This window comes from Acromyrmex echinatior, chromosome 1 (assembly GCF_024713525.1).
Source record: "Acromyrmex echinatior isolate Ae372 chromosome 1, ASM2471352v2, whole genome shotgun sequence".
Taxonomy (NCBI): domain Eukaryota; kingdom Metazoa; phylum Arthropoda; class Insecta; order Hymenoptera; family Formicidae; genus Acromyrmex; species Acromyrmex echinatior.
In genome coordinates, this window is record NC_141852.1 from 25,314,846 (window position 1) to 25,340,875 (window position 26,030).

A 26,030-nucleotide genomic window follows, 5' to 3' on the forward strand; every position below is an offset into this window, starting at 1 on the left:
CGCTTTTGTAGAACGCGGCTTACGTCTTATAGTAACATTTCATGTTTATATCAGTCCTAGGAACTTGTCGTCTGTCATATTTCTTATTACGCGATCTCGCGTCACCAGATGTCGTCGATTTCGCAGCAGCCGAGCAGCCAGCATGTTGATCAGTGTAAAACGTCAGTACGTTCACGACGACAGAGTGGAGTGGATGTTTCGTCGGTCATCGGAGCCGTCGAGCGTATCGGAGCAACGTCTGGCAACGCGATTGCACTTATCAGTCGCGGTGAATCGGCCGCGATAACGCGTTCGCGAAACATCGAGGTGAGTTCGTTGATGCGCGAATTTTGAAAGCGATCGAAAAAAAAAAAAAAAAATCCACACTGCTCTCGCGCGTATACGCGTACCTGACCTGATGCGCTCGCAGATCTTAGCTCCGCGGAGAGGAGATCACGGATACGCCAGATCGATTTTTGCACCAGGTGTTTATCATACGTGATTCATCCTCCTCGACGCGGACTTTCTTTCACGACGCGCGCACGGGAAAATGTGAGCTTCGAGACGTGCCCTCCCTCCGACGAATTCGGGACGAGCCGCCATCCGCTTTCAACGGGGCCACGTGGACCACGTCGGGAGGCAGGAAAAAATGTGAGCTCTCTCTCTTTCTCTCCCTCTCTCCCTTCCTCTTTGTCTCTTTCTTTCCTTTCGACCCTTCCGAGCGTTACGCGCCCAATCGCAAACGCAAACGCGAGTAAAACCTTTTTCCTCGTTCCCTCCGTGAAAATTCTTCAGAGAAAGTCTGCCACGTTATAGAACCATCGGTTTTCAACTATTTTTCCTAGGATTTGTCGCGCGATTTTGTCACCAAAGTGAGAATTCGAACAGGTAGATTTACTCCGGTTTTGAAAAAATTAAAGATGCGAGCATGCGGTTTTTATGCAAGTATATATACGAAAAAAGGACGGTTTTTTACTCGTGTATTTATAAAAACTTAGATCTGAGAGTAATTTTGTTGGATCATTAAAATAATTATGTAGGACATTTAGGCCCAGTTTCACAACTCATGGTTAACTCTTAACCGAGATTCAACTTATTCATTGTCTCCTTTCAATTCTAGAATTGAAAAAAAATGAGAAACATGTTGAACCTTGGTTAAGAGTTAACCGTGAGTTGTGGAACTAGGCCTTAAACTAATTACTAGAATAATATTATAATTATAATAACAATGATACAATAATTTAATTGTTCATTTAGATCCTTACATAATTATTTCGATTAATTCAACAAAATAATTTTCAGATCTAGCAAAATATCTAGCTAAATTTTTATAATATTTCAACCAAAATTTTTCCGTGCATAAAAAGCACAAGTTGTAAAATTTTTAGTGAGAATAATATGATTAATTAGAGTATAATATGCCAAATAATTAGATTTTGTAATGAAAAAACAAAAATATGTTAAGGAAGACTGTCGAAGCGATTTTGAGCCTCATTTCGTTCCCTTTAAATTTTGTTGCATTTATTACACTTGGGATGAATCAGTTACGATGGAACTGAAAAGGCATAAATGCAGTAGGGAAAAGCTTACAGTTTGCAACGTCGTAAAGTAACGGTTAATTCGCCTGAATGCAATCGCGTAAAATTGCCTCTCAGCAAGAAGACATTCTTTCGCATAAATTGTTTTTCGACCGACGATTAGGATGATTCTACATATTACGTATAATTAACCCCCAAAAATATTTTTCGACAATTTTGTAACTTGCTATTAAACGCAATTTAAACGCGCACATAATATGACGTAATATTATTCACAGTATGGAACACGGAAGACTATCGTATAATAAGAAACTATCATGTAATAATCGCATATTAAGAAAAATGCAATAAAACAATATATGATGTAATAAAAAAACGTCACGCACACAATATAAAGATGATACAGATTATTTTCCTTATTGTCATTGGAGGATATTCGTTTAGTTTTTTCACCTTTTATTTCGATTTGCTTTTCGCTTCATGATATAAAATTGTCAGTTTTATTATTTCTCAAAATACGTTGAGCTGTCGATTTATTTCGCTGACGGAATTCGATTCCGCGCGATAATATTACACGACTTCGGTCGAAAAAAAATCGAGTCTGTAGTGGAATTCTAGCGAATGTTGAAAACGTCACTTCATTATTTATTCACGTTGTACAGGTAGATACGTATATATTATATATGCGTTTCGATGGTTCGGCTAATGATCGAGCGCTTATCACGCGCTCGCTATCAGTCACCTGATTGAAATGAGTGTCAAAAATTGCGATATTATCTGAACCATATTGAACATTTATGCTTATCTCTAGCTATAAACTCATTCGAAATTAATCCAGAGATTAAAAACAGGAACACATATTTTTTGTGACGCTAAGAAACATATGCACAGAAAGGAAAATTTTGCTAAAGTATCTAAAAATTCAGCTAGACACAAATTTAAAAATAAATTTGTTGAACTATCAAAGTAATGGCGATAATTATGTACAACGGTTTAAATTGATTACTAGAACGTTAAAACTTTTGGCAGCATTGCTCATCATGCTTGACATTTCTAGATTTTTGATGATAAAAAACAAAATTGTATTTAGATCTATATCTATATGCTCATCATGCTTGACATTTCTAGATTTTTGATGATAAAAAATAAAATTATATTAGGTGTTGGAATTAATTCGTAGCGTTTTACAAGTGATGGGAAGTACTTTCATTAATGTATTTTTTAATGCTCATGTGAAATAAATAACATTCTTTCATTAAAAACGCTACGAATTAATTCCAACACCTAATATTTAAATCTGTATCTAGCTAAATTTTTAGATACATCAACAAAATCGTTTTAGGATCTCTTCAAGTTTTTGTTATTAGAAGTTTCAAAATTTTCAATTAATTATATATATTAATTATATATATTAATTAATTATATTTTCAATTAATATATGAAAAAATTATAACTTGAATTATAACTTATATACTTGAATTTAGCATAAATATAATACAATAATTAGTCTGTATGAATAGAATAATGTGAAAAATAAGATTGTGAAACATAAAATGATTCCTTACAACTCATTACAAATCATTATTTAAAAATTAGGAATATGTCCGAGGGTCTCTAAGATCCATAAGTTACGGATTAATAAAGTACAAAGTAAGAATTATGGGTTTGGTCTAAACTTAACGATTATATATTAGTTCAAACTTCTCAAAAGTCATTTTATTTAGGTAGTCCGAATGTGTTATATAATTCATCGAGTTTGTGATAGTAATATTTCACGCCAAAGCGCAAACGCAATTTAAGTAAAATACATTATTCTGGAGTATTACGGGATATATGTAGGGATCCCATCTGGTTTCCGTTATGCTTTACAAGAATAAGAAAGAAAGAGAGAGAGAGAGAGAGAGAGAGAGAGAGAGAGAGAGAGAGAGAGAGAGATTCTATTACATTCGTTGCGTTTATTTCGACGCCGATCAAAAAAGCCATTCTTGCATTAACTGGGAAAAAAGCACGGATAAATTTCCTCATATTATCACGTTAAACATCGCGATATCAAAGTCGCGAAAAATAAACAAACTGTGAGTCGTCTCTGATCTTTGATCTGAAATCTCCTTTTCGAAATAACTTTATCAAGTTCCATCTAAATTCTTTAATAATTTGTTTTTTTTTTCTGAGAAGATAACTTTTTGAAGTTTTTTTTTTGAAGAAGAATCTTTAAACAAGTTTTTTTTCTCTAAAGAAATTTAGATTATCTAAAAAGTGTTGTTAATTATTAATGCCTCTTTTAAAGCGTTCGGAATTATCAGAAAAAAAAAATGAAATATTTTTTCTCGAATAGGTTTATATACTGCGGAGAATTTTGATCGATGCGTTGATATTACCAACAATAAGTGTATTAAACTGTTATTTCTTGGACAGGATTTCGAAAGATTAATCTCGAAGAATCCAGAAGAGTCTCGATGATCAATAGGAGGCGATATCGCAATTTTCTTTAACGATTATTTCAATCGTCCTAACGACAGCAAATGACGCGATAAAGCGTGATTAAAGGAGGCGCTCGTGAGTAAACGGGTGACCCAATTTAGTAGTCGCTCGATTTTTTTCTACCCTTGATACTTCGTTTACATTCGGCCGGTAGCGATTCACGCGCAAAGAGAAGGGTAATCTACGCGCCATCGATCGTAAGTATACCGGAATCTCGTACATCGCATTGCACGCACACGCGATTGCACTCATTAGCGCATGCACGCGTGTATGTGCGCGTGTACGCGTGTACGCACGATGGAACGACCCGTGACACGCATTCCGCCCCCCGCGCTTCTTCGAACTCGAATTAGATACCACACGCGTCCGAGCGCGAATTAAAGCCCCCGGTAAACATAATAAAAATAATGCAAGTTAGATGATGCAGAAGCTGCATCATCGAAACGATAAATTATCCAGTTTCCCTGAAGTATATTGTTAGATACATCTGCAAGATTACGTAATGTTTTAATCATGGAAAATTGTAAGTTTTTATTATAATAGTCTATCGTATTAGGTAATGTATTTTTAATTGTGGAAAATTTTTAGCTTTCTATATATTACTATATACATATATTGTATTATATACATAGATGAATCAATAAGTAACCTTAATTTTTATCACCTTGATCGTTGAGGGCAAAATTAAGGTTACTTATACTTGACTAACCTATCATATTAAGTGTATTTACACACATATATGTTGGTACGTTAATACCTTGAAAAATACCTTGCCAGTTGCAGCTTGAAAGGTAGATGATCAAGATAAAAATCAACATTAATAAAAATATCTAAGATCAAAGTAAGCAATGTCCGTATTATTAATTGAAACTCGTTCTATATTTTTATCTAGGTATCTATTATATATCTAAGCTCATCAGTCGCATTAATTTAAATGCTATTATCGCGCTGCAGTTGTTCGATATCAAAGAGTTATTCAAGATCTTTAACGTTAATAAGAAATAAGAAAGAAATATATAGTCTGTTCTTTGTTTTAAAATCACAGTATATCGAATACTTATCAGAATTATTGACAAATATGTCAGACGAAAGGTGTATTTTTATATCAGTGCAAGTGGACGATAACGATTCTTTGGCAATACTTTTTTTCATATACAGCATGTCGGTCTGATTAATTTTATTTTATTTTAATGGCAAATGCTGCACGCGAGCTTCGAATATGTCCTTCAAAGGGTACTATACTTCGATTTTTGAGTGAGAGGCTATTAAGATTAATCTCTGAATGACGTACTGGGATTTTGAAATAGTAGATCTGAAAATAACGCGGTATTTCTGAGAGCGTCCTAAATTCCTGTTTCCTGTTTGGCGCAAAGAATTTTCCCTCAGACTAATGCATTCATGCACTGCGTTTTTTTTGCAAAAGTAGTTTACTTTGGCTATCTACACGGAGTACACAGGATATCCGATAAACGTTACATACACATGACACTTTCTATGATTCGCGTTTTATCGAAGAATCCCCTATCTTTTTTTATCCGATAAGAAAGATACGAAATTATGTTTAATATCGTAACGCTGGCAAATCATAACTCGATATCCAGTTTCGGATTTCTATTTTAGAACGAATAAACGAAATTTTAGAATACTTGTTTTTGATTATACTGCAATATTGTCACGTAGTCTTGTACATACAGTTGTCAATTATTTGGAAACTGTCAGATATTATCGTACTACATTACATTTACTAGATTAACTAGATAATAAATCAAGCAGAAGTCGATGAATAATTAATGTAATCTATAACAAATATAACTTATACAGGAACATTTACCCCCCTTCCCCAATTATAAAATCGATTTAATTAAATAATTATTAACACAAGTTTGATGAACGTGCGAGACACATAGATACATAACATCTGATTATATGATATATGAGCAGGATTGGTAAAAGGAAATATTTTTTCTTAATATATAATAATATTGTATGTTTTGTTTTTTTTAATATATTTTTAATGTTTTGAATATGTTTTAAATAGTATTAAAAGAAACATGTTCAAAACATGCTTTTTAAAATATGTTTTTTATCAACTCTGTATATAGGTACGTGAGAAAGGTACTGGAAACAATGACATATATTTTCGAACAAATATTATAATATGCCAATTTTTCACGTTTATTTTTGACAAAGCAATTGGCTATCAATATTTCCATGCTCACGCTGATAGAAAGCTTAGAGATAATTTTGTTATCATTTTCATATTAAACCAGATATCGAAATGTCATCTGAAATAATATATATTCCTTCTTTATAAAAATATAGAATGTATATGTATAAAAATAAATTACGAATTATATATCAATATTAAAAAATATATGAAAAAAATGACTTAATTAATTTCGATATTTTTAATATATTTAAAATGTCAATTTTTTTTATTTACAGCAACGTGCCGCGGTATAACAATCAGTATAACTGCACGATTGCGTCAAGTTCACAATTGTATTTGCGTTTTCTGTTTGGAAGGCACACGCGGTGATGCACGTACAATTGTTATTCCATGTTTTTCCGGATACATACCTACAAGCGCGAATGATTCGTCAGTCACGGAAATAAGCAAACGCGAGAAGAATAATATCAACGAACGAATTTCAAATCAAACGAATTGCGAAAAAGCGATTTATTATCGGAGCAAGAATGTGAAGACAAATTATCTTCCTAGTGCGATCGAAGAAGATTGAATACCTGTTTTCGAATCGATTCCGCAAATTCTAATTATGATACAATTTCATCTATAGTTGTGGATAAAGGTGTGGCGAATGTCATCCAGGAATTACATCCCAGTTTAGACCCTACAATCGATTACTTACGATAATTCTTCATGTGAAAGTCTAACATTCTATTTGATGTCAATAGTATTCTATCATTTATCAATAATTCAACAACAGAGTTTAGAAACTATGCAAGTCCTAAATTCTAAATATTGCAAAATACTTCAGAACACAAATAATCCTCAAGAATATTTTATTCTCATCAATAATATATACATATATACATATATATATATATATATATACATATATATAAAATCGATTTATAAAGTTCTAAAAAATAAGATATACATTATAGTTTATAGAAGCTGTATAAAATTGCAAATATGAAAAATCTTTGTAATTTTTAATACACAAAAAAAGTATTATCTATATTTGAAAATCATTGTCTCCATTGAAAAGTCCCCTCTTTTATATTTCTTTCGTTAATAATTATAGCTAAATATATGAAAGTAAATTATAAGAATGTTCGAGGACATTGTTGAAAGTTTTGAAAGACTTAACCGGTTCTTGCAAAGTTTACTCTGCACTTATTGTTTCACACGGTTTACACGGAATTTTTTTTCATCGCATCATACATCGCGTATGCATAGATGTGCCAGCATGTCCGAGGACGACGCGCAGGAAGCAGCCACCGAGGAGATCGAGAGACAGGGATCTCTCTACGTATTTCCGGGTGCAGGTCGCCCCAGCTGCACGACGACGTCATCGTCGTCTTCATCGTCGATCTCGGCATCTCTCCAGCCACCTCCTCTATCGTTCCTCCACGGTGGTTCGACCACGGCGAGCACGACAATGACGACCAGTATCACGACGACGACAAACACATCGAAAAACAGCAACGGCGACGAGGACGAGGACGCAGTAGAGGAAGTCAGCTCTCCGGCCAGGAGGAAAGTCTTCCCGAAAACGCATGCGAGATCGGCGAGTCACGGTGGTGTCCTGGTGGATGGTACAACCGAATGGCAGACCTACGGGTCCTTCCTGGGTCCATTGACGACGGTGGGAAGCGCCACATCCGCGGGTCGACCGTCGGCATTAAAGAAGCCGGGCCACCAGAGAGCCTTCAGTCAGGGTCAGGTGGCGGATGTAACGCAGAACCAACCAGCCGTAACGGGACACCATCGTGTTGGCTCCAGAACAGATTTTATCCTACCACCAGGCCACAGGGAGGATGGCAGACCGCCTACTGCCGGCAGGATGCCTTCCTTTCGCGGACATTCCCGTCAAGCGTCCAGGTACGAAATAAAAGAAAATATGATTTATCATTGTTCTGAGTGATAAGATAAAGATTAATTATCAGCTAACAAAGTAACAGTGCGTTAATAAGATAAATAGATAGTAATAGATAAATAGTAAATTATAAAATTCGTATTATAATTACACATAAAATTTAAAGAGATTTAAAATTAAGATCCATTTTCGGCCTTATCTTGAAATGTTATGTAACTGTTATATTATTCTGTAAAGGGGTCTGTAGAGTCTTTATCTACAATATTTACAATATATTCTCTATAAATCTTTATACTTTCTCGATAAATAGTCGGTATATACAAAATAAGTATAATCAATAATAAATATATTAATTCCTAAAAAACTGAAAGACGCTTCATATTATAAAAGACACAAACAATTTGACTTATAATTTAATGTAACTAGAGATATTTTAATTATGGAAAAAGTAATAAAAAAAATATAACTTTCTTTGAATTATAATTAAAATTTTGTATATTGTATGATCATTTGATAAAAATATATATTCGTAATTTATATTTTTCATCGATAATATTAATACTGACAATGAGTGCTTTGTCATAAAATATCGATCAAAACTACAAATTCGATGAACGCGCGAAACTGAGAATATTTTTAAATTACCAAAAATTATAATATCTTTTTTACAGAAGGTGATATATTGTATATATCGTAGCATAGTTCATAGAAAATAAAGTGCTAAAGATAAATTTCGTTGCAATTGTTTACAGATCGGAGTCTATCTATACGATAAGACGTAGTGTTGCGCCTCCATGGTGGAGAAGACTATGGGCCCATTGTTTTGGTCCGCTACCAGAAGAACCCCGTTTAAGAACAATAGTGCCGAATCATTTAGTCCCCCCGAAGACTCCGAAAAGACAGCATCCCAATGGAGATAGAATGGACAATAGGTGAGAATAACGATGAGAAAGATGTGTATAGTCCATTCGGACTAGAGTCTATAACAGTACTGGCCACGAGCAATTTTGTCAAAACAAGAGTTTTAAAAAGGGGGGTGTGTGTGTGTGTGTGTGTGTGTACACACACACACACACACACACACACACACACTTTTCTTTTTATACATGTATCTTATTCTAACTTATACTCATTCTAACTTATTGTAGTTGACAAATTATTAACATCCTTCTGTAATTGCTTATCAGCATAAAAAATTATTTAATTGTTTGTCAATGTAATACGTGATATTATTACTCTACTTCTGTTCATGATTGCGTTTCAAAATCGAAAAAGATTTTGGTTAGTTTACAGACTTGTATATAAATTCACTCTGAAATAATCAAGCACTAAAAGATCCACTTTGATTAAAAATAGGTTTATTTCTCTGAATTTTTGATTGATTTATTAACAAACGGACTAATTCGATGGGCTAATCAAAAGTTTGTCGTCTCATGGCCAGAATCTCTGAATCAGACGCGGATGGTCCATTGTCTCACACGCGTTTTCCGCGTACTCGTTTCTTCTTCAGGGTACGCACAACGAAGTACACGGCGCTGAGCTTCCTACCTCGTAATTTACTAGAGCAATTCCACCGTGTGGCTAATCTGTACTTCATTTTCATCGTGCTGCTTAATTGGGTGCCGGCTATAAACGCGTTTGGCAAGGAGATTGCGATGATCCCCGTAGTATTCGTTCTGGGCGTCACGGCGCTTAAGGACTTCTTCGAAGATCACCGACGACTCGCTAGTGACCGGCGTGTGAACAATTCCACCTGCCGTGTCTACGTTAGGTGAGTGCAACATTGTAGTTGTACACAGCAAAGTATAATGTACGGATTGTATAAGCCCCTTCTTCCCTTGCCCCCAGAACTTCCGTAGAAAAGCGTGTAGAGATAACTCAAGTTTTACAAATAAAAAGAGCCGATATAACGTTACGTGTCTATTTGCAAACTATATATGAAGTTCGATAAGAAACATTAACGAATGTCGATGAAATACATAGAATGTTAATACATCTATTGGGATATTCGAAGAGTGTGGAAATCTGAATACATATAATGAAGTAATAATAACCGAACACGGAAAAAAAACTTGAGTTTTATTTCTAATAATGAATTTACTATTCTATGTACAGGGAAGCTTCACGTTGAATATAAAAAGTTGAACAAGGACATTTAATTTTTCAATTGATATCGGCCTTGCGCTCATTTATCCTTACTCGTATTGCCGTACGAGCCGTCGCTTCAGTTAGAATCCTTGCGGCAACGGAATCCAATAGATCGATTCCAATAAGACCGACAATTCCAGATATGTAGGTCACGTACATGTGAACGCGAATGCGCGCGAGCGAGCGGTTGCCGTACATTGCGGTCGAACATGGTGAAGAAAGTGTCCCGTACCGTTCTTTTCCCGCAACACACGTCCGCGTACGCAACATATGATACGATGTTCTAATTCGTTCACCAACGTCAACGTTGTTTACGTCTAACTCTGATCGACGTGTCTCGCAATGACTACAACGGGATTATTATCGACACGAACAACGATTACGGAGACAGTTCGAATAACGCGTTATCATGCGTTAACGCGCGTTAACATTCGTTATTCCTCATCCGAACGCGTGCCGCTCGTCTCGCTTATGCATTCGAAAATGCTTGATAAACGAAAACAGAGGTTGTTGCACGGACGATCGAATATGATAAATTCGCCACGGCTAGAGTTCTCTTTTCTCTAACCACAGCTGACCGATACGCTTGCGCCGATAAACGCGTATGTACGCATGCCACGTGGTTGGTTGCAGCGCAACGCGAGGACGGCTTGGATTACATAGCCGAAATCAGGGGGGAACGAACTCCGAAATATCGTGACTTGCAACAATTTTGAGGATGATAACTGTAGGTCTATTAACATTAATTTGAATCCTCTTCCATCGAGGTAAAGTCTCGCGATTTATGTTTCTTACAAAAGAGGCAATTTAATTAGATGTGAGTAATTAGACGTATAGATTATTGTTATTACGATCTGCACTTCGATTAATTAAGAAGACGCTTGAGATAAAAGAAAAAAATTGATGGCTTACAAAGAACTTTGCTTGCTACAAGTATACAAGCTGCTCCAAACGCTAGACTCTTGTAGTTTCTTACTGCATGAGCTTTACATTGGATATTATCCTCTCATAGATCTCTATTGATGCTCGGAACAAGAATTGATATCGAAGGAAGAGTTTAAAAGCTTATCTAACAAGTCCGTTAAGGAGATGATATATTATTCTTGTAGGTTCTTACTGCATGAGTTTGTGCCAATAAGAGCCCATAGTTTGTTTGCTATAAGTTCACAAACTGCTTTGAACGTTTCTCAGTTAAGAAAGGATAATACTCGATGAAGCTCATTCTGTAAGAAACTATAAGAATCAAACGTTTGAAGCCGTTTGTGAACTTATAGCAAGCAAACGGTGGGTTTTTAGTGGCACGAACTTGCAGTAAGAAACTATATACAAGAATCTAACGTTTGAATAGCATCACCTCTTCGATAGGCTTGTCGGATGAGCTTTCGAATTCCCCCTTTTGACATCAATTCTTGTCCCGAGTGCATAACATATCAATGGAATCGATAATGACCAACACATTGATTCTCGCACAGTCAACATCCTGTTGTCTTGCATCTGCGTTTCTAACACAAGTTTAATGTCTCTTCCAAGAAGACGGAGCCCAGTTTTCCATACATGAGTCCTCGTTCTTTACTCAATATATGGGAAGCGCAGCTTAGGATAAAGTTCCCAGTAATCAGGTGGGCTTGAACGTGGGTTCTCCGCATTACAAGTCTGCGCTTTACCACTTTAGATCACATCGCTCTAATCCATTCTCTTTGATACATGATGATAGCCTAAAAACTAATCATTACTGAACCTTACGTATATATAATATTTTCATTACATTAGAAGCTACATTATATGTGAAAACTGATAGCGAATTCAATTGGACGCACTCAGTATGCATTGGTGCATATTAAAGCCGTACACAGGTTGCCATAAAAATGTGTATTTAAAATAAATTACTTTAAATACGAAGCACTACTACAGTCTGAATTGAATGAATATTATATATATTCATTTAATGAATTCATTTCAGAAATTATTTCCAATCTCATTATTATTTAAAATAAATATATATAGAAACAGCGAAATTTTCTATTCATTTTATTGCGTTGTTAGGAAAAATGTGTATTTTTATAATTCGAAATATTTTTTACTTTTACATTAAAATGAAATTAGTATACAACGATAATTTTAATATGCACTTGTGTGCCTGATTTCGAATCGAATTTGCTACACTGAAAGAAAATATTGGCTACTGCAGCAAATTAGATAGTAAAATATGAACAATCAGTATAGAATTTCGATAGGCTAACCAAAAATTGACTGCTACAACCAATTAAAATGCCATATTCAGCCAATCTTTTCGTTCAGTATATAACTCATTTCATCGAGACTCATACAATTAGAGCGGGATTCTTTACTCTACTTTATGTCGCGCGATGTAAATTGAAGAAAAATTGAGATCCTCGAAAACAATTGTGTGTGAAAATAAATAAAGATAATTACTTCATGACCCAAAAATATTATTCTTAATTTTTACATCTATATGAAAATCAATAGATTTTCATTTGGTTACAATTTCATATAATTACAATTGTGATTCAATTGCCGTTGGTCTACCTAATCGTTCGCTCGTCGTTTTGATCGTTCTTGCGAACGTGGGCAGTTCCGTGATCGTCACGAACCCTCGTTCATAATGCAACGTAATCGGAAAATTGATCGATGACCTGGCAATTCCGATACGTCTCCCTGGATTTCGCCAGGCGACCTTGCCCTTCGATGTGTCTCATCATATATCCTATACACGTCAATTTCTTTTCAATATTAATTCACATTCCTGATCACGCTCATACAAAATCCATCGTTCTAATAATTCATATGGTAGGTTTGATTAAAAATCTCTTCTTTTATCGCTACGATAAAAAAGACCATGTTATCATGACAGTGAGATAAAATATTTACATGTTTACCTGTGTTACCACAGAAGAAAATATTCTAATTACTTGATGCGAATATTATATAGATTTTTGATGCAGGCGCACTACCTGCCGATGCATTTGCGTGTTCTCTATCGGAAAGAACGATCGATTCAAAATTACATTGGCGACTCTCGGCGGTGGCGATTCTTTCAGTCGTGACTATACGCGCTCGCTAATCATTCAACTCTATCGTTTTCTGAACGCAACGTATCCGCATAATAGTGCGAGCAACTCGCTCTCTTTTCCTGTTACACTCATGGCCAGGTCGATTCTGATCTCGTGCGCCGAAGGCCTTGACATTCGCATTTACTGCTATTACCCCTTTTTATCTCGTCTCACATAGCGCGAACCTTACAATCTTTCGATTCCGCTTGTTAAAGTCTACCGCGACATATTTTTATTGCAATTACGCGCCTCCTCTTTCAAAGCTCTGAGAGACATGTGTCACACATTTTTCGGGAATGCACATGTATATATATATGCGTACAACTATGATGGAACCATAGAACTTTTTTAAGTCACGAAATTAATCTTTTCTTATCTCAGTTTGTTTAATTAATTGCAGGCTTAAATAATTTAATATGGAATTTAATTCCTTCCTTCGTTCACGTAGCTTGTTCTTCTAAATTTTTAGCAACAGATTGTATCGTTAATTACCAAGGCGCGGCAGCTAAGCGAAAGTATTACTTATCTGTCTATCTATATTTAATTAAAATTCAACTCCGTTTTATGTAGCCTTATAAGATTTGTCAGATCTCAATAAACACCCAGAGAAAAGTTTCTTCGATTTAAAGAAATGTTTCTTTGCTATATGGTTAAAGAAAAAATTTCTTTGAATGTCATTTCTTTGATTTAAACATTATTTTTTGAAATTAAATAAAAAAATTTATTTGATTTAAAGAAATTATGTTCAAATCAAAGAAACCTTTCTCTGGATGAACGCTTTATTCTGTCCTATTTTATAAATGTTTCAAATGAATTGAGGAACAGAATCAATTTTTGTTTCGATTTCACTAGCATCTATAATAATTCGAAAAAAAAAACTGTCTTCTTTTGATTTATAATTAAACTTATTTTGCAACACTGTTAAGATTGCAAGTAAAACAAAAGTTTCTCAGATTATACGGAAAAAATGTCGCAAGTTTCGTGTATACGAGCTGTTGATCATCGTATTTGCCTCGCCTGTTTGACATCAATTGTGAAACGTACAGCTATTGACCTTCGTCGATAGTTTCGTTATTGTGGTAGCCACTGGACATGCTCTTGCATTAAAACTTATCCTAAATCCAAAGCCATAAGACCACCTACTCAGTATGTCACTTTAGAAGCCTCCTTTCCCACGAAACTCGCCAACGAAACCAACGTATCATTCGCAAACTTCTAAATATCATCCAATATACAATGTTTTTCCGTTATGACACGTTATGATAATATATAAATAAATAAAGGTGATAAATAAAAATAATAAATAAAAGTAATGCGTGAACGAGGGAATCAAAATTGGGTGGGAAGAATAAGTAGTAAAATTAGCATGCTTAGTCAATTTAGAGATAAAGAGGGGGGAAGAGGAGGAATCAAAAATAGAAAAAAGATTTAATATCATTTTCAATTTCAGAGAATTTTTTTATTGTTTCATAAAAAAATTGAGAATTTTTTATTTTGGCGGTGTAAATTACATAGAGGTATAAAAAAGTATAAGAAGGAAATTATGACATTATAAAAAGAATTTCACTTTAATCAAATTTGGAATAAACTCGAGACTGGAAGGCAGATATTCAGTCCATTTTTTTCTTTTTTCGGAGCTTTTTGAATGCCGTTAAACTGTAAAAACGGTAAATGATGTCATCAGTTGCGTCACGCAATGCGGGTGTAAACGTATGTAATGCATGTACGTTTGCGTATTCTATAACTATATCGTTTCTCCGAAATGCGCTTAAGATCTTGAAATATCGACGAGTAATCAATAGATTCAAATATAGAGACATTCTAAGAAACTTTTTCTACGAACAATTCAGTGTAAAAAACATAACTATATAAATGTTAAACTGCAAATAATTTGTACTTCGTTTTCTAACATATTTAATGAAACGATACGCAGATTTCCCACGATTTCTTTCATTTAATAATCGGAATGATTATTTTTTACAAAAGTATCTTATTTTCCTTATTTTAGAGAGAGAGAGAGAGAAAGATTATTTAGTTTTAAATTAATAAAGTAAATATGTTTTTGGTTTTTATTTAATTTTAAAAGAATTGTAATTTAATGTTCTTTTAATTTGGAAGAGTTTTTGCAAAAATGTTCAAGTATCATCAAAAATGGTAAAACAAAAATAATTCAATAAACAAATGAAAGTAAACTGCGCGATTAAAGGTTAAACTCTCACTTGCCTGTTTATTGAATTATTTTTGTTTTAATTTCGGGAGTCCATTGTTATATTTAGATTTAAAAATGGTAAAATTGCTTAATAAAAATTAATTTCAAATAAATTAATGAACTTGCAACTGATGTTTACTAATTGTAGATAAACCATAAAATTTTATAAGTATTAGGATCGTAACCGTTTGAAATTCAAGTTGAAACAAATGTTACAAGAATGCCAAGAAAATATTAAGTTGAAAAATTTAAAATTTTTGCCTGCAAATATATAGAAGTTCTGTGAATTTTGATAACGGTAATATAAGTTACCGCTAAGTTATCCTTGACTTGTTATCTCTCGCAATTATAGTACAGTTAAAAATTGTTATCCTAAAATTATGCATCCGGCGATAACGTACACGATAATAGTGTACGGAATATGTTTGATTGTTTGAATACGTGCAACTAAAAAAAAAAAAATATTCATTTAAAAAAATTTATTTCAGGAATTATTAAACAAATGATTACGACGAATTGTAATAGTCCTGCTTTAATATGATATACTGAGAACGCAGTTATGTTGCTTACGTAATATACCGCAGAAAAACCTGTTATGTATTTTATCTATATTTTATCTGTGTCCACTTAAACATTGTTTTTGCAATATTGTGTTATATTCGCGAATGGATTATATAGAATTCATTAGATTTCTCGCTATATTATATGGAGATGATTATGATATCAGGCAGATGTTACGTATATAATTGCATAATTAGCTCATTTATTTATGATATATACATATATTCACGTTGCTTCTTCAAGGTCCATAACGATACAAATTCACGAAAAAGGAAACATCATTTAATCGTGACACCAATACGATACGCGGATGCATAATGCATGCATTTACAATGATTTATGACATACTAACGTGGTGAAAAAACGAGCGATACAAAGAGACAAGAATGGTATCTTTCTTTCTATTACCTTTCAAGGCGAACACAAAAGAATTTGCATCATTTAGTCTCGTCTAATAAGATGACCTTGTAAAGACATATGATATTCTCTTGTTCTCAAAATAAATTCCTCCTATTTACTAATATGTTACGAATCTACCGCGTCCAAATGTCGAAACAATATCATTTATGAGAGGACCTACAGTTCTCAAAGGTCGTCTCAATTTTATTTCGATGATCATCTCCAATGACTGTCCCGTCGTCTCAATTTCATTCCGATCAAATGATCCACGAGAATGGCTGTAACGATGGCGTTCAAGGTCGTACAACCTTGGATGCCGCCATTCTATATGCTTCAATTAAAGAAATATCGTCAATCGGCTATTTCATCCTAAGACTCCTAACTCGAGAGAGATGAATCTTTCTTGAATTAACCAAGCAAGGTCGTCTGTAGGCCTATCCATTACAATTCTACGCCGAGAAGAATCGGAGAGTAATAGAAAATTATATTTTCATGAAACTCTTCCACAACTTATATGACATATCAATATTTCGTATATCAATATTCTTGACTTGGTTGTTAGATATAGAAAGTAAATTAATAATATGTTTCCTAGAGGTATGTTTTTGTGAGTGATGTGTTTAATATTTGACTCATAACGTTAAAAAAGTTTTCCATATTTAATTAAATATTTAATTAAAATGAAAAAAAAGAGCGAAGGAGCAAAACATGGCAAAGAACTTATCGTTACTGTACTATTTCATTTTTTATCGTAATTATTTATCGTGTTTATTATGCACGATAATATTCATGATGGTTCATTAATTTTCTGTTTCGGTAGACAAATAATAATTATAATACTATTGCTGAATGCATATGTTTCGCTGCACAGACGGAGTTCGTTTCGTTATTTTAACAAATATTTGCGTTCGAAGCTATGTAAAATGTTTTTTTGCGATGACGACAGCAGAGTAGTCTGAATTCTTTTATGCAATATAGGATTTGTTGATTGCTTTCGTCAACTTAAGTAAGATATTTATGTAAAATCAATTTTAAATAAAATTTCATTCGCCGATTCAACTTTGAAGAAGGAGAAATAAATATTTAACTTTTATTTGATGCTATTTAATAATAAAATAACAATATATAATTATTTGATTAATTTTGCGTATGGAACATATTGACATGATACGCATATTTCATACATGATAAAAAATCCAGTTTATTAAAAAAAAAAGACTAGCTTTATTAGAAAAATATTCACAGTCTCTTCATTGAGCGTACAATCAGATCTCTATTACAAAGTCGCTAAATGCAATTTGCGTAATTGCAGACGGTGAAATTAAAAAACATCGCAGATGTAGGAGTACCTAATTTATTCATTGCGCGATCCTTTTAATTATATTATTACTTAATTATACGTCACGTTTATGCAATTACATTTCCAGTGTTGTTTAAGTAATGCTTAAAACTAGTGCGATAATATATCTTGACGAAATTTCTCATGATTTCATTGTAGGGAAGGTGACAGATACATGAAGGTAACATGGAAGGATGTCAAGGTGGGTGACCTGGTTCACCTTTCAAACAACGAACTAGTACCGGCCGATCTCTTGCTTCTGCGAAGCAGTGATCCTCAGGGATTAGCTTACCTCGATACATGCAACCTCGATGGCGAGTCGAATCTGAAGCAGCGCCAGGTTGTCCGGGGTTTTCTCGATCTGCAGGATACCTTCCAACCTTCCAAGTTCCGATCAGTAGTCGAGGTCGATCAACCAAGTACCAGAATATATAGGTAAATATCGACAGTATTTATTGTGTGTTAAAAAAAATTAAAAATTATATCTATTATTTTTAAACTTCGAAGAGCTTTTTTTAGACAAATTATCAATTGTCTTTTACCGTAAATCTTTAACTCGAGATTTTTGCAATTTATCTGAGAAACACGCTCATCACAATGTCGTTTATTGCCGTGATAACAGAATTTAGACAGAATTAACTAGATTATCAGAGTGATCCCACTGATGTGTCTATTAGGTTTCATGGCGCCGTGGTACACCCAAACGGCGGCAGAGTGCCTGTATCCACGGAAAATCTTTTACTCAGGGAATGCGTCTTAAAAAATACGGACTTCGTCGAGGGTATAGTCATATACGCTGGTCATGAGACCAAAGCGTTGCTAAATAACGGTGGTCCTAGATACAAGGTAAATAAAAAAATTCCAATGGAAACAAATATCTCCTTGGTAGAAATGTCATGCATTTTTTGTGCATTTTTAATTTGTATTTATATTAACTCTGTTCAGTAATTGAAAAGTAAAATTATTTAGTATCCCAATCAAGATGTAATTTTCTTGTAATTGTTGAGCAAAATCTGAATCCATTTATTGAGCAAAAACAGGACAATAAAGATTACGTATAAGTATTTAACTAATACAATGAATCTAATTAATAATAATAATTATTAATACAAAACAATAATTGGGCAAGTGTCTACAAATTATATTAATTTTTAATAGAAAACCTGCTTCAGCTACTGAATAAACCTCTATCAAATTCTTGCTCATTTCCTATACAGTATTATTACAAGTGTATTATTACATAGTGAAAATACAGTAATATTAAACAGTAATTCAATCACTGTCTAGGAAAACTGCACATATTTCTATCAGGGATAATTTTAGAATAATCAAAGTGATTGAATAAATAAGTACATTGAAGAAATGCCTTTTTTGAGACGCAACGTGCACATGATTTCAGCGTTCTCGTTTGGAGAGATACATGAACAGGGACGTGAAATGGTGTGTGGTGATATTGATGGTACTGTGTGTGATCGGCGCTTTCGGTTGTCGATTCTGGCTGTCCGCGTACACGGGTCTGTCGATGGTGCCGTTTTTACCGGTGCTGCAGGAACCGATTTACGAGAGCTTACTGACGTTCCTGACATTCGTCATAATATTTCAAGTAATGATACCGCTGAGCCTGTACGTGACGATCGAGATGGCTAAGGTGGGACAGGTGTACCACATCGGCCACGACCTGGCCCTCCACGACACGGAAACCGGCCGTAAGGCGGAATGCCGCGCGCTGAATATCACGGAGGAACTAGGCCAAGTGAGTGTGGCAATTTATGTTAAATGAATGCGCGCGGAGCGAATGTTTTACGATATTAATTTATCAATATTATGAAAATTTTATCTCTTGAGAACAAAAATGAAAATTGGACATTTATATCCTGACATTACAGTACACTTCTAATATAAAAAACTAATATAAAAACTATTAAATATAAAAATTCTTTTTTTATATTTTAATGTTTTTTTATATTAGTATAAACTCAATTAATTTAATATTTGAATGATATAATCGTTCTGTATAATTCTCAACACTTCTTTGTATTGTTTTTTTGGAACATAAAAATTTTGCAGATAATATGCAAGGTATAAATATTATACTTGGAATATTATTATTGAATGACAGGTGCAGTATGTCTTTTCCGACAAGACTGGCACTCTTACGGAGAACAAAATGCTATTTAGGAGATGCGCAGTAGGCGGTCAAGATTACTCGCATATGGGTGACAACGAGAATCTGCTTCCGTGCTCGCGACTTAAGGAGGACTTGCTTATAGGTACATTTCGACATCGCTTACAGGAGTTTCTTATTGTCTTAGCCACATGTAACACGGTAGTCGTAAATTCTCAACCGCATCACGATAGTATGAACTCTAGCGGAGTCATCGAGGAACCTCAAAAAAACGGAAGTGGCCCTACGAGGTTTGTACATGTTAGATTAAATGAAAGGAATGCAAACAACTGACAGATTAATTTCATTTTTGAAAAAAAGAAAATAATTAAATATGATTATTTTTGCAACTACAATAGAGAGATCAGATCTATCACCGCATTTATTTTCACGAATTATTATCACGAATTATTTTTCACGAACTTAACATCGGGATATTCAACAGAATAATGCAAGCAGACGCGAGCTCATTTCCGACCATAAATTCTCCACCGGTACTATCTCCGAGCAACAGAGCTATTCACACCTTATCTGCAGGCTCACCAGTAATTAACACGGCAAATACGTTCGACGAGACTTCGAAATTCCCGTTTAAAATTTCCAGGTTAGTATAATGCTCGGAGATGCTCAAGATACAATGGTGTTTAATGGTGCAATATCTTTGTAGGCCAAAGTTGCTGAACGTAACATCGATACCGAGTCTGAGCATCGGATTGCTGGGACGGAAATTTTCGCCGGAGGGACAAAAGGTTTCAGGACGCAGTCCTGACGCGAAAAACGGCGATGAATTGCTACAGAGTCCAGCGATCTACGAGGCAGAGAGCCCGGACGAGTTGGCACTGGTTCACGCAGCACGCGCTTACGACATCAAGCTAGTGAAACGGACGCCCCGCAGCGCGATTATATCCTTCCCAGATAAGTCAACGGTCGCGTTCGAAATACTTCACGTAGGTCGTTACAAGTCACTCGTGAGAATGTAAACAGCGAGGTACTAGCAGAATGTAAGTAGTTCACCGTTGTCATTCTTTGAACGTTTGTAGGTGCTGCCGTTTGATTCGAACAGGAAATGCATGTCGGTGTTGCTCAGACATCCTCATACCGGCAAGATAGTGTTATACAGTAAAGGTGCCGACACGACGATACTGCCGGCGCTTTCGTCGAGCGACGAGAACACCGTCGCCTCGACGAGTATCCAACAGTACCTGCAATCGTACGCGCGTCAAGGTCTACGTACGTTGGTGATAGCGAAGAGAACACTGACGGCGCAAGAGTACGAGACGTGGAGACAGAAACACAACGAGGTGGAGTTGGCGACGGAGAATCGCGAGCATCGCATACGCGACTCGTACGCGATATTGGAGTCGCACTTGACTTTATTGGGTGCGACTGGTATCGAGGATAAACTCCAGGCTGGTGTGCCCGAAACAATGGCCGCTCTAGTCGCCGCCGGGATCGTCGTGTGGGTTCTGACAGGTTCGTGGAAAATCACTCACCCGCGAGCCAGCGAACAATCGCGACAAACCGGTTTTAACATCGGCGAGCACTATTTTTAGTGCGAACATCTTCGAGAGAGATACATAAGGCGTTTCGCATTGAATCGTAAATGCATTTTCCCCCACACAGCTAACATTGCACGTATCCATTATTGCATAAATACTATTATATAAAGATGATAGATAAAAAAAATTACAGAGGCGTATGTATCGAAAGCCAATGAAAAATAAACGGAACATCCCTCGGAACCAGTACGTGTTCTTGAACGCAATTAGCGCGCGTTAATGCGAGTTCCACGTCAGCACGGTCTCGTTTTCCGTTTCAGGGGACAAACCAGAGACCGCAGTAAACGTGGCATACTCAGCGCAGCTCTTCACGCCGGCCATGCAGTTGCTGCAGCTGCAAGCGAGATCGAAATCCGTAGCTGAGACGCTTATACACGGTTACCTGGAGTCGGCACGCAAAGAGCGCATAAACAACAGTCATTCGCAGCCGGGTATGATGGGCATCGCGGATCCCGCCGGCATATACAACCGCGATATCATCGAGAGAGACGCGCATAGAATCGGCAGCCCGTGGCCACGACAACGCGCGCTTGTTGTGGACGGCAAAACGTTGACCGTGATCCTAGATCCGCGATCGGGTTTGATCGGTCCGTTTCTCGAGCTCACGAAAATGTGTTCTAGCGTCTTAGCCTGTCGCGCCACGCCATTGCAAAAGGTAATCCGTTGACGATAACGAAATATTAAGGATATAATATTTATAGTCTGTCTTTATTTCAAGACTATCTTAAGTAATGTTTTAAGATGCTCATATTTTCTATAATACAGTGGCTTATAATATTTCAAGTCTGTACTTAAGACCATTTTAAATATAAGGACTAACTATACCTGTGATGAGTTTATGACATCTTAACACTGATGGTCTTATTCAAGATGGTTTCAAATATAAAAATCAATTAGTTCGATATTCATAGTCAATTCTTATATATAAGATAATTTTAAGTACAGTTTAAGATGTCATAAATCAAGCATAACTATTAGCATCTTAAGATACATTACTTATAAAATAATCACAAAATAAAAACCGACTATGAATACCGATTGAACAACCTCTAGTTGCGAATTAATAACTAAAATGATAATGATGAAGAATTTAGAATAATATAATTCATTTTATGTTGCAGGCATACATAGTCCGTATTGTTAAAAAACAATTGGGAATGAGGACATTAGCAATTGGCGATGGCGCGAACGACGTTAGCATGATACAGACCGCTGACGTGGGCGTCGGTATCTCAGGGCAAGAAGGCACGCAAGCAGTAATGGCAGCCGATTTCGCGATTTCCCGATTTTCTATGCTGAGCCGACTCCTCCTTCTACACGGTCACTGGTGTTACGACCGTCTCGCTAGAATGATTTTATACTTCTTTTACAAGAACGCTACTTTTGTCTTCCTTATATTCTGGTTTCAAGCAAGTATCGAATGAACGTAAAAAGAAAAACGTAAAAATAAATGAAAAATAAATGTTTATAATTATATATCTTTATAATAATTATTATATATCTTATAATTGTGTTTTTTTCTCTTTTCTTGCAGATATTTTGCGGCTTTTCCGGTGCTGTAATGATAGACCAAATATATTTAATGCTGTATAATTTGTTATTTACTTCGCTGCCACCTCTCGCCTTAGGCATTTACGATCGAGTCGCCAAAGCTCGCACATTACTTACATCGCCGGAATTATACACAAGGGGACGTCTAGGACTAGTGTATCAGTCGCATTCATTTTGGCTCACGATTATGGACGCTCTTTACCAAAGTGTCGTTATATTTTTTATTACCAAAGAGGTTAGTACATTTTAAACTAGCTGGAAGTAATCATCACTTTATATCAGGCCTGTCCAATTTGAACCAAAACGCAAAGTCATCGACGTAAAAAAATTCAATGTGACTAAGATTTTAGGAGAACACTATAAAGTGTTGATAAGCGTCACTTAGATGCGTATCAACACTTGACAGTTCCCGAAATCTTACAAACATGAAATTTTTTTGAATTTTTTTGCGTCGATATTGTTGTGTTTTAGCTTTTTGTTTTAGCTTCGGAGCTCAAATTAGACAGGCCTGCTTTATATGATATGCGCACGTTTATTTCAGGTTTATGACGATTCGATTATTGACATATGGGAATTTGGGACGACTATTATGTCAGCGTGTATCGTCGTCATGTTGGCTCATGCTGCTATAGAAACTAGGTCTTGGGTAAGTAAGAAAAAATGAAAATATAAACTATGTAACAGAGCATACAAAATGTCACAGACGTTCCATGTCGCATTGTAATATTTATTTCAGACTATAATCCACATTGGTGCCATCTTCGGGTCCTTAGGCATTTTCTTCGGATTTTGCTTATTTTACAATGCTGTTTGCGTCAATTGCATGGGTCTACCTGGATCCTTTTGGATAATGGAACAGGCTTTTACACATATCACATACTGGCTGACAGTGGCACTTACTTCTGTTCTTGCCTTAATGCCTAGGTAAGCTTGTTTTATATTATAGTAATTGTATGAGCAATATCAGTTCACGCAAATCTACAAAAATAAAACTCCTGGATTTATAGTTTTTTGAATTTCAATCAATTTGAAATTTTCTTTTGCTTTAATCAGTTTAAACTTCATTTATACGATTGAATTAGATTGAATTATAACATCATATTGAATAATATCTATATAATATATCTGTATAATTTTTTAAGAATTAAATTATGATTTCATGTAACTTTTGCTATTTCTTTATTATTTCTTTATCAATAAATTAATTTATCAATAATTAATGATTCGGTTAATTGTAATAAATAGGAAATTCAATGGCATTCTTTTTTTTTATGAAAAAAAGGTTAATGTATAAAGCGATACAGTCCACTATCGCACCAGATGCTATGCACATTGTCTCGCGGCAAATCGTCGCGAAAAGCGACAGTCAAGTTCGTCGGCAGCGTATTAGCAATCAAAGAGGCGACATCAATTTTATTGCTGGATGGTCGCGTTCCTCACAACACGCTACTATCAGGTATATCATTTACACTTATCGTTACTTAATTACTCTAAGTAATATTTACAAGTTTTATATTGTTCTCTCTCTCTCTCGAGTGTCATGTATTAATTATTCATTGCAGACCCAGTAGCTATGGAAGCAAAAGCAACGCTCTCACGACTATTGTCGCGTGACAAGTCAGATCGAGATAGATGAAACGTGTCCATCTCATTAATCGGAAAAACCAATCAATCGCCGAAAAAGAAGGAATGACTTTTTCACTGTCCCAATTCTCCTCAAAAGTTGTGTATTCCTTCATCGATTAGAGGAGAATCTTCTGACCTCCGAAAGCCTTTTGCATTGACAATCTTGTCTAATAACTAACTATATTTAATTATTTCTGATTAACGATTTCCTAGCTTTCTGTAAATTATAGTTTTAATGCTGTAGATAGCTGTAGAGAGGAAAGCTAGTTAACCATGGTGCTGTTGAACGTGAAAATGCACGTTCGTCATGCAATACAGATTATTAAAAAGCATCAAAACTTCGTTCGAGATGCAATACGCGTCATCGCTTGCCCAGGGACATTCTCGTTGCCGATATTGCGATAACGCTAACATTACATTGCCATTTTCGAATTCAAGTTATAGCGGCTGATTTAAAATCGAGTGGCCTTAAATCTCAGATCGTTCGTTGCATTTAATGGCTGTGATTTCTAGGGACCAAGACTGTACGTTGTAATTGCATTGAATCAAGCAGACCGGATTCGAGTGAAAGTCTATATTACGCTACTTTAAGTGTTTCCTCTTTATTTTTTTTTTTCAATCTAGAACTTCACTCGAACACGCATCTGCGACTTCTACTTTCGAGCAGACCGTATTCGAGATGACCAACGTTAAAGACAGACGGACATATATATCCTAAGTTCTAGTTTATTCATGTCAAAAATAAATGTACAAAGATGTTGTAAAAAGAATGCAAAGTATGCAAATCTGTATATACAAGATATTCCGCGAGATGTATTTTATAATCGTTGAGAGAAATAGATTTTATATATTGAATCGATTTATTTTTTAAGTAAGTTTTTAATTATCGTTTTAAACGTCGTGTCATTCGTGAATAGCAGGATGCGGGCGCGGATGCTTAAAGAAGCGTGACCGCGCTGAGTTTTTCCTATTTCCGGTCGATTCGCGAGATTAACACGAAACGCCTCATATAAATTATGACGTAATGATACACACGAGCTTTACCTACTGTTGTGTTACTATCTATTGTAATACCACAGAAAATATTGTGAGATATAGAAATTTTAATTTGGATAATGCATATTGAATGTTATATTGATAACACGGTGCTCGTGCTATCTGTAATATTTTGATAATGATCGAATTATTGTTGTGTGCGTTTACCGATGTAAGGAGAGTATTAAAACAAAAAAAAGAATCAACCATCAACTCCGCATTACGTTTTTGCTAACCCATCGCTATTTTATCCTGTCATCTCTGTATAAATATTTAATTATCTGTTATCATAACTAATGCACATAA

General features: G+C 35.2%; 1 protein-coding gene across 5 annotated transcripts; it reads left to right on the forward strand.

The window, feature by feature from the left end:
• Positions 1-170: 170 nt before the first annotated feature.
• LOC105144159 (phospholipid-transporting ATPase VD) lies at positions 171-25,937 on the forward strand. Of its 5 annotated transcripts, XM_087413044.1 has the most exons (19): positions 191-306; positions 410-630; positions 7,423-8,067; positions 8,815-8,994; positions 9,573-9,833; positions 17,949-18,224; positions 18,467-18,635; positions 19,189-19,542; positions 19,909-20,204; positions 20,399-20,557; positions 20,621-20,900; positions 20,994-21,426; positions 21,773-22,167; positions 22,634-22,921; positions 23,047-23,298; positions 23,605-23,709; positions 23,800-23,987; positions 24,346-24,519; positions 24,626-25,937. In XM_087413044.1, exons 3-19 carry the CDS (start codon positions 7,433-7,435, stop codon positions 24,675-24,677), a joined length of 4,497 nt encoding a protein of 1,498 aa, XP_087269170.1. In that variant the 5' UTR covers positions 191-306; positions 410-630; positions 7,423-7,432; the 3' UTR covers positions 24,678-25,937. The 5 variants fall into 5 exon arrangements, with proteins under 5 accessions (XP_087269182.1, XP_011051186.2, XP_087269170.1 ...); XM_087413056.1 differs by having other exon boundaries at positions 171-630; positions 24,600-25,937; XM_011052884.2 differs by having other exon boundaries at positions 171-630.
• Positions 25,938-26,030: the final 93 nt, after the last annotated feature.

Bases quoted from the DNA above. Each gene is read 5' to 3' on its own strand.
- LOC105144159 (XM_011052884.2), top strand. From the start codon at position 7,433: ATGTCCGAGGACGACGCGCAGGAAGCAGCCACCGAGGAGATCGAGAGA. The intron at 20,205-20,398 runs GTTTGTACATGT...GATATTCAACAG, and splicing joins AACGGAAGTGGCCCTACGAG to AATAATGCAAGCAGACGCGA. The intron at 20,901-20,993 runs GTAGGTCGTTAC...GAACGTTTGTAG, and splicing joins TCGCGTTCGAAATACTTCAC to GTGCTGCCGTTTGATTCGAA.